General features: G+C 37.0%; 1 protein-coding gene across 1 annotated transcript; it reads left to right on the forward strand.

The window, feature by feature from the left end:
* The first annotated feature begins 434 nt into the window (after positions 1–434).
* LOC128239925 (hemocytin-like) lies at positions 435–9,976 on the forward strand. The gene is made up of 4 exons (XM_052956379.1): positions 435–743; positions 1,919–2,103; positions 3,484–3,645; positions 9,102–9,976. Exons 1-4 carry the CDS (start codon positions 446–448, stop codon positions 9,261–9,263), a joined length of 807 nt encoding a protein of 268 aa, XP_052812339.1. The 5' UTR covers positions 435–445; the 3' UTR covers positions 9,264–9,976.
* The last annotated feature ends 497 nt before the right edge of the window (positions 9,977–10,473 follow it).

A 10,473-nucleotide genomic window follows, 5' to 3' on the forward strand; every position in this document is an offset into this window, starting at 1 on the left:
AGATTCACGTCCTGGATATGCATACATATTGCGTATATATACATCTACTTGAAGATCGAATCAATCACCACACACCAACAATATTGTTTGGTCAATATTTTGGGCACATTAACTTGTCTTTTTGATGTAGTGCGTATTAAGGAAATAAAATGAGCATTTGCTCAATATTCAATTACGGAATGAACATGGCATTATATAAACATGTTAAATAGTAACATACAATTAAAGCATGGGTATGCACATCACTATTACAAGATCACATGATGTTTAGTATTTAGTATGTACATACCTAATCAACTGTTCACTGTTGCGGTATTGTAAAGTGTACTTTCATGACTCCATTTATAGGATGGCATTAAAATGCTGTTTGAATAATGAAGAACGATTGGAATATCCAGACTTGTGCTGTCATTTTACTTCGGCGTGCTTAGAGTGAAACTTCGACATGTCTTTTATCTTTCTTGAAATATTGGTACTTAGTTTAATAGCAACAAAAGCTGAGTCAAAAGACAACTTTCGAGCCAAAGTATATACAGGGAATGAAGTCAAAACATCGAATTCAAGTACCTTGGGAGTTTCTCTTATGCAATGTCAAAACATGTGTGTCTTGGCTAGAAGGAAGGGCACGAGCAACATTTGCGGATATGACAAAGTGTCCAAAACATGTTTCTATAGTTTTGACACCGAATATGACGTCCTCAGTACTTCTGAAGTCACGAAGGTCGTGCTTATACCTATTGAAGGTTAGTAGATATATGTTGTACATTTGGTCGCAGATTTCTAAGCTTCCTACAAAAAGGCACACCCATTAATATAACGGAAAATATATAGTAGTTAATCCAATTTATACAATCAGTGTTCAGCAATGGTTCGATTATTTCTGAAACGAATACCAAGTGGATATGTTAGCTTATTGAATGGTCCGTTGTCGACGTCCGTTCAAACCCAGTACCAGGCGCATTATTAATATCACCTTTTGGAGTGAGCGATAATGGGTTGTGTAACAAAATGTATATTTCTATAAGCTGTAAAAAGACTGTATCCAAAGCGGAGACTCTAGAAAGTGGGTTCTTATATTAAAACAGTAGACATATAAATCGAGGATTTATTTATAAAAGCAGGAATTTTAACCCAATCGTAGATTAAATGTTTTACGTCAATTGATGACATAGAAAACTGTGTTTTACTTTTTTTAAACAATTCAAGAACAATAGTCAATCGCGCATTAAAAACTTCAAATCTGATAAATAGTGTCTTCTTTACATTTTAAACAACTAGCGATTGATTTATGCTTTCTCCGAAAATATATTGAATGATAACACTTCAACTGCAAGCGAGTGTAAAGGAGTTTTGCTATATATATAACTATAACTATATATATATATATATATATATATATATATATATATATATATATATATATATATATATATATATATAAATGTATATATATAATTTCCTTTATGTATTTCGATAATATTCCATTCCGAAATTAATGTTTTATGGCTTAAACAGTTACAAACGGTTTAAGAAAAATGCATAAAACATCAATTTTGAAACGAAAATATGATTATATGCGACCTGGTCTTTTTTCACTGGTTTGAAGAGTATACTCCAAACTCTTTTTAAATAATTTTCATGAACCGGACAGAATCTACCGATTTATTTTTTGTCAGTGCAAAATGAACCTTTACTGTGTGTTATATAACAATAACCTAAAAGTTAATATCACAATGTCTATATTTCACAAACGAAAGTTACCTTAAATGTATAATCACACTGAGCAAAAAGCTCGATTAGACACGAGAAATAAATGTTGTACGATTTTATACACTTTTAATAAAACATTACAACGCATGCTACGTCTGTCAATATATCCGGTTCTTTTTAAAAGATATTCTTCTTTTGTTTTGAACAGATGCCTGTCAGAGCTCAGAGTACCTAGTAAACGGAATGGAGCCTGTGTCCGACGACCAGATAACCGCCTCGTCTGTGCATAGTGAGGCGCATGACACAAGAGGTTCCCGACTCGATTCCGTGCCGACTAATTCACATGTTGGTGCATGGGCTGCTGGGACAACCGACGCAAATCAGTACATACAGGTACGCATGTATTTATCATGTATTCAGCCTTCTGTCAATTACTGCAATCAGAGTTGGCACAATGAGAATCATAAGTTCATGGCGGTACAAGTTCGTATATATATGTTTACCATATGAATTATAGAGATTTATGAGCGAAATAAAACTCTATTGTGTTCATTTTTTTTTCAATTATAGCCCGTTTCACTATCCAAAACAAACATTAAGCGTGCACAAGGCTGGGACACAATATCATCGACGCCATCACGTGAACACACAGTTTGGCGCGTGTTTCTGATAAAATGAAATCAAATATATTAATATCAGATTGACGCTTATAATATCAATACACAAATGGTTGTTTTAGTGTTGGATTGAAATTCATTTCACCAAGTGAGAACCTAAAGTTTATGTTTTAGAAGCACTAGTTTAATAATAAGTGTTGGTGTTCATTCTGTGAAATATTTTGCGATCTTACACTTCAACAAACACTCATGCTCTTCAACCATGCCGTCACCAAGCTAAAACACGGATATATTGTGCAAACCCTATCACTTACCGGAAATGTTTCAACATGTGTACTAGTGGAAAATAAGTTATGTATAGTGCGTTCTCGAAAACCTATGGCTGTTGTGAAAGGAAACCAACAGCGACATTTACCGTTAGAAATACGGTAACATTAAATTTATCATACATTAGTAATTTAAATAATTGGTTTTCTTAACAGACAACTGTTCATTTTAGGGTCAAGCATGGTTAACTTCACATCTTTACACTAAACATATGTATTCCATTTATTACATCATTTCGTTTTTTCCTTTGCTTTAAGCAATTGTTTAATAAAAAAACAAATAAATCTGTTTAATTTTATTCACATCCAGTTGCAAATACATTTGTATGTACACAATTCGCAACAGTGTACTTTTTTAACTACAATGCTAGCGTTTAAGAGGCTTTACTAAACTTTAAGAGTTCCCAAGATGTTTTCATGAAGTTCATGATTCATTATTTTCATTCATAGACATTTATGGACAATTCACACACTTTAATATTTAAGGAATAAATTGCGAAGTTGAAAACATTATCGGGGTAAGAACGCAGTTGGGCTGGTCAAAGTGGGTTGATTCCGTTTCTAAAAATAGTCAATACTTTTTGACAACATTTAATAAACCGTTTGATGGTGTAATTAAATAAATCATAATTTGATGAATTAACACATGCATTAAATACTATATCTGATCGAGATTCTGGCAGAACGCGTTTATCTCTTAAATTTGAACAACGCGATAATGAACGAATGGTGAAACTGTTTGAATGAAATAAGAGTCAATTGAGGGCTACTCTCGGACTTTCTTTAAAAAGAAGTTTCATTAACCTTTTTTTAATGCAATATTTTACCAGGTGCAGTTCAATTGCCCTTACCACGTGATAGGTGTGGCTATGCAAGGTCGACCAATCGTCGGAGTTGATTGTTGTAACCAGCACGTGACCGCGTACAAACTTCTCTACAGTGGTGACTGTGTGAACTTTCTCACGATCAGGGACTCCAGTGGGTCGGATGTGGTAATGTATTCAGCAATTAACCATTTCAGCTGTTCTGTTCGGGAAGTAGATGTGGTAATGCATTCAGCAATAAACAATTTCAGCTGTTCTGTTCGGGAAGTAGATGTGGTAATGTATTCAGCAATAAACAATTTCAGCTGTTCTGTTCGGGAAGTAGATGTGGTAATGTATTCAGAATAAACAATTTCAGCTGTTCTGTTCGGGAAGTAAATGTGGTAATGTATTCAGCAATAAACAATTTCAGCTGTTCTGTTCGGGAAGTAGATGTGGTAATGTATTCAGCAATAAACAATTTCAGCTGTTCTGTTCGGGAAGTAGATGTTATAATGTATTCAGCAATAAACAATTTCAGCTGTTCTGTTCGGGAAGTAGATGTGGTAATGTATTCAGCAATAAACAAGTTCAGTTGTTCTGTTCGGGAAGTAGATGTTATAATGTATTCAGCAATAAACAATTTCAGCTGTTCTGTTCGGGAAGTAGATGTGGTAATGTATTCAGCAATAAACAATTCCAGCTGTTCTGTTCGGGAAGTAGATGTGGTAATGTATTCAGCAATAAACAATTCCAGCTGTTCTGTTCGGGAAGTAGATGTGGTAATGTATTCAGCAATAAACAATTTCAGCTATTCTGTTCGGGAAGTAGATGTGGTAATGTATTCAGCAATAAACAATTTCAGCTGTTCTGTTCGGGAAGTAGATGTGGTAATGTATTCAGCAATAAACAATTCCAGCTGTTCTGTTCGGGAAGTAGATGTGGTAATGTATTCAGCAATAAACAATTTCAGCTGTTCTGTTCGGGAAGTAGATGTGGTAATGTATTCAGCAATACACAATTCCAGCTGTTCTGTTCGGGAAGTGGATGTGGTAATGTATTCAGAATAAACAATTTCAGCTGTTCTGTTCGGGAAGTAGATGTGGTAATGTATTCAGCAATAAACAATTTCAGCTGTTCTGTTCGGGAAGTAGATGTGGTAATGTATTCAGCAATAAACAATTCCAGCTGCTCTGTTCGGGAAGTAGATGTGGTAATATATTCAGCAATAAACAAGTTCAGTTGTTCTGTTCGGGAAGTGGATGTGATAATGTATTCAGCAATAAACAATTTCAGCTGTTCTGTTCGGGAAGTAGATGTTATAATGTATTCAGCAATAAACAATTCCAGCTGTTCTGTTCGGGAAGTAGATGTGGTAATGTATTCAGCAATAAACAATTTCAGCTGTTCTGTTCGGGAAGTAGATGTGGTAATGTATTCAGCAATAAACAATTCCAGCTGTTCTGTTCGGGAAGTAGATGTGGTAATGTATTCAGAATAAACAATTTCAGCTGTTCTGTTCGGGAAGTAGATGTGGTAATGTATTCAGCAATAAACAATTTCAGCTGTTCTGTTCGGGAAGTAGATGTGGTAATGTATTCAGCAATAAACAATTCCAGCTGCTCTGTTCGGGAAGTAGATGTGGTAATATATTCAGCAATAAACAAGTACAGTTGTTCTGTTCGGGAAGTGGATGTGATAATGTATTCAGCAATAAACAATTTCAGCTGTTCTGTTCGGGAAGTAGATGTGGTAATGTATTCAGCAATAAACAATTTCAGCTGTTCTGGTTGGGAAGTAGATGTGGTAATGTATTCAGCAATAAACAATTTCAGCTGTTCTGTTCGGGAAGTAGATGTGGTAATGTATTCAACAATAAACAATTTCAGCTGTTCTGTTCGGGAAGTAGATGTGGTAATGTATTCAGCAATAAACAATTTCAGCTATTCTGTTCGGGAAGTAGATGTGGTAATGTATTCAGCAATAAACAATTTCAGCTGTTCTGTTCGGGAAGTAGATGTGGTAATGTATTCAGCAATAAACAATTCCAGCTGTTCTGTTCGGGAAGTAGATGTGGTAATGTATTCAGCAATAAACAATTCCAGCTGTTCTGTTCGGGAAGTAGATGTGGTAATGTATTCAGCAATAAACAATTTCAGCTATTCTGTTCGGGAAGTAGATGTGGTAATGTATTCAGCAATAAACAATTTCAGCTGTTCTGTTCGGGAAGTAGATGTGGTAATGTATTCAGCAATAAACAATTCCAGCTGTTCTGTTCGGGAAGTAGATGTGGTAATGTATTCAGAATAAACAATTTCAGCTGTTCTGTTCGGGAAGTAGATGTGGTAATGTATTCAGCAATAAACAATTTCAGCTGTTCTGTTCGGGAAGTAGATGTGGTAATGTATTCAGCAATAAACAATTTCAGCTGTTCTGTTCGGGAAGTAGATGTGATAATGTATTCAGCAATACACAATTCCAGCTGTTCTGTTCGGGAAGTAGATGTGGTAATGTATTCAGAATAAACAATTTCAGCTGTTCTGTTCGGGAAGTAGATGTGGTAATGTATTCAGCAATAAACAATTTCAGCTGTTCTGTTCGGGAAGTAGATGTGGTAATGTATTCAGCAATAAACAATTTCAGCTGCTCTGTTCGGGAAGTAGATGTGGTAATATATTCAGCAATAAACAAGTTCAGTTGTTCTGTTCGGGAAGTGGATGTGATAATGTATTCAGCAATAAACAATTTCAGCTGTTCTGTTCGGGAAGTAGATGTGGTAATGTATTCAGCAATAAACAATTTCAGCTGTTCTGTTCGGGAAGTAGATGTGGTAATGTATTCAGCAATAAACAATTTCAGCTGTTCTGTTCGGGAAGTAGATGTGGTAATGTATTCAGCAATACACAATTCCAGCTGTTCTGTTCGGGAAGTAGATGTGGTAATGTATTCAGAATAAACAATTTCAGCTGTTCTGTTCGGGAAGTAGATGTGGTAATGTATTCAGCAATAAACAATTTCAGCTGTTCTGTTCGGGAAGTAGATGTGGTAATGTATTCAGCAATAAACAATTCCAGCTGCTCTGTTCGGGAAGTAGATGTGGTAATATATTCAGCAATAAACAAGTTCAGTTGTTCTGTTCGGGAAGTGGATGTGATAATGTATTCAGCAATAAACAATTTCAGCTGTTCTGTTCGGGAAGTAGATGTTATAATGTATTCAGCAATAAACAATTTCAGCTGTTCTGTTCGGGAAGTAGATGTGGTGATGTATTCATCAATAAACAATTTCAGCTGTTCTGTTCGGGAAGTAGATGTGGTGATGTATTCAGCAATAAACAATTTCAGCTGTTCTGTTCGGGAAGTAGATGTTATAATGTATTCAGCAATAAACAATTTCAGCTGTTCTGTTCGGGAAGTAGATGTGGTAATGTATTCAGTAATAAACAATTCCAGCTATTCTGTTCGGGAAGTAGATGTGGTAATATATTCAGCAATAAACAAGTTCAGTTGTTCTTTTCGGGAAGTAGATGTGGTAATATATTCAGCAATAAACAATTTCAGTTGTTCTGTTCGGGAAGTAGATGTGGTAATGTATTCAGCAATAAACAATTTCAGCTGTTCTGTTCGGGAAGTAGATGTGGTGATGTATTCAGCAATAAACAATTTCAGCTGTTCTGTTCGGGAAGTAGATGTGGTAATGTATTCAGCAATACACAATTCCAGCTGTTCTGTTCGGGAAGTAGATGTGGTAATGTATTCAGCAATAAACAATTTCAGCTGTTCTGTTCGGGAAGTAGATGTGGTAATGTATTCAGCAATAAACAAGTTCAGCTGTTCTGTTCGGAAAGTAGATGTGGTAATGTATTCAGCAATACACAAGTTCAGTTGTTCTGTTCGGGGAGTAGATGTGGGCCTTACATTGCTTTCTTCTTCGGTGTTGGTCTGAAAACATTATATTATTTCTACTGTTGTACTTTTAAAGGATGCCAATGGGTATTTATAATGCTAATTTCGCCTACATGACTTAAAAACATATCTTCCGCATTTTAAAACACCTGTTACGCTTTAAAACAGGTGTATTTCTCTCGATATCTTTGAGGCGATCTTTGCAGGGAATATTTCAACGTTTAGAATGTTCACTTTCTTAAAAAATAACTGACACTAGGCTGCTAGACCACCAGGCCGCTAAGTTCATACCGCTAGACCGCTAGGCTGCTAGACCACAAGGCCTCTAAGTTCACGCCGCTAGACCGCTATGCTGCTAGACCACCAGGCCGCTAAGTTCACGCAGCTAGGCCGCTATGCTGCTAGACCACCAGGGCGCTAATTTCACACCGCTAGACCGCTATGCAGCTAGACCACCAGGCCGCTAACTTCACTCCGCTAGACCGCTAGGCTGCTAAACCACCAGGCCGCTTACTTCACGCCGCTAGACCGCTAGGCGGCAAGGCAACCAGGCCGCTAACTTCACGCCGCTAGGCCGCTAGGCTGCTAGACCACCAGCCCGCTAACTTCACGCCGCTAGGCCACTAGGCTGCTAGACCACCAGCCCGCTAACTTCACGCCGCTAGGCCGCTATGTATATTTACATGCTATAGAATGGCTGATATGCTTGATCGATTTTTTTTCGATAATCGCCTCTGATTGATAATCTGTGCATAAAAAACAGTAATTATATCATTGTAGAAGAAAAGGCATATATACATGAAATAGCATACCATTTAGGCCGCCAGGCCGCTTGGTTCACGCCGCTTCAGAGTGATAATTAGTGCAAAAAACAGTAAATATATCATTGTTTTAGAAGAACAGGCATGTTTACATGCTTTGAAATAGCTGACTGAAATAGGATTCATTTTTTGCCGCTACGCCGCTAGACCGCCAGGCAGATAATTTTTAAAGTTTAAAAATGTTTTAAGTGTTTGGAAAAGGCATATTAAAATGCTCTGAAAAAAAAATTGAGGCCGCTATGTTTATGTATGAATAAAAAACGCATTAACAATTTCTGAAAAAATGGGTCCTATGCCACTAGGCCGCCAATATCACGCCGCTAGGCCGCTAACTTCTCGCCGCTAGGCCGCAAACTTCTCGCCGCTAGGCCGCTGACTTCTCGCCGCTAGGCCGCTAGGCCGCTAACTTCACGTGCATAAAATTTAGTCATAAATAGGGTTATGTACAATGTAACAAAACGTAACTGATCTTCTTTCGTTAAATAAATCCGACAAAAATTGTCTTATTCTTACAGCGTATTTTTACTAAGGATGAAGGTATAATTATACTTAACTTGTTTCAAAAAATGCGTTAATATCCATCTGTAAACGATCTGAAGTAGTATCTCTAGGTGCAAAAGAAAGACAAATTGTATACGTTTTACAATGAACTTGAAAATCACTGCAACGGATGATCCACTTAAAAAATTGAAGAAATTACTGCATACGTTATACCATGTAATACGCATTCATGGTAAATAGCCGATATACAAGAATAACTTTATACCTAATGATTTGAATCAACATTTATCTCTCTTAAACACGCACTCCCATTAGAACAACGAATGTAAATGCAATGGTAATCACTTCCCTTTAAATGCTAGAATTATTAAACCAAGCAAAACCCAAAATGAATAACGTTATTCGATTCTTTCCACAGATATTGGACGGGAACACGGATCAGGATACGGTTGTAACATCGATGTTGCCAAGTCCGGTAACCGCTCTCTGTGTCAGAATCAACCCAGTCACGTGGATTGGTGACCATATCAGCATGAGGTTCGATATTCTCGGATGTTCCATGAATGAGCAGCAGCACTAGAAATAAAGCACGGAATATGATGTATACATGCCCACCGTTTGTAGTTGTAATATGCCCGTTGTGAAAAGGCATGTTATTATAAAATGTCGAATAATATAATGTTACATGAGTTTACTTCTTTATTTTGTAAATTTAAGGTTTTGTTTTTTGAATTATTGCTTCGAGGAAAAAAATATGTTCATTTTTTGTTCTTTTGTTTGCATACGCTTTATTATTCATTATTTATTTAAGTACACATTATTTAAATAAATAGTACATGGTTATAAAATTGGATGCCATTTCCACAATCGTCTGACTACTTCAAAACATTGGTATGAATGCCGGAGAGCTTGAACGCTTGGTAATATTTGTCATCGAGGAAATTATTATCTTGCAACCCTTGTTAGCCAATTAATAAATAATAAGAGTAATCAAGTTCTGTAACTATACGCCTTATTGCAACATTTTTGATTATGATTGTTTGAACCTTCCACGCAGGAAAACTGCCAAACTATAATTTTTCAAAGTGAATTCAACGTTTGAGTGAGTATAAGAGTGAGTGTCCGCCTCTAACCTTTGAAGTTATGAGTTCGATTCCCACCAGGGTGAGGGTGCTCAAGAGGTATAGGTGTCTGTTACTCACCGAAAGAGGTTGTGAGTTCGATTCCCACCAGGGCGAGAGTGGTCTAGTGGTATAGGTGTCAGTCACTAACCGAAAGAGGTTATGAGTTCGATTCCCCCCCAGGCTCATAGTGGTCTCGTGGTATCTGTTCTGTTACTCAGCCAAAGAGGTTGTGAGTTCGATTCCCCACCAGGCTCATAGTGGTCTAGTGGTATCGGTTCTGTTATTCAGCCAAAAAGGTTGTAAGATCGATTCCCCCCCCTCCCAGGCTCATAGTGGTCTAGTGGTATCGGTTCTGTTACTCACCCAAAGAGGTTGTGAGTGGTTTTGTAGTATGCGCCAACGCTCTCACCAAAGAGGCTGTGGTTTTCACCTCCACCAATATTGTCTGCAAGGCCTCTCAAAACGGACACTAGGTCTTCTACCCAGGGAATGGACACACACTTGATTCATATTATGAGTTTATATGTTTTCTTTACATAGCTTACAACTAAAACTAAAGTTAAAATATCACGTACATGCATTTTAAGTTTCTAATGTCAATATTTATAATCGTATGTAGGGGTAACAAGTCGCGTGGTCGGCTGGTCGAGCGGGCTTATGCTTTTC

The sequence above is a fragment of the Mya arenaria genome, chromosome 7, assembly GCF_026914265.1.
Source record: "Mya arenaria isolate MELC-2E11 chromosome 7, ASM2691426v1".
Classification (NCBI taxonomy): domain Eukaryota; kingdom Metazoa; phylum Mollusca; class Bivalvia; order Myida; family Myidae; genus Mya; species Mya arenaria.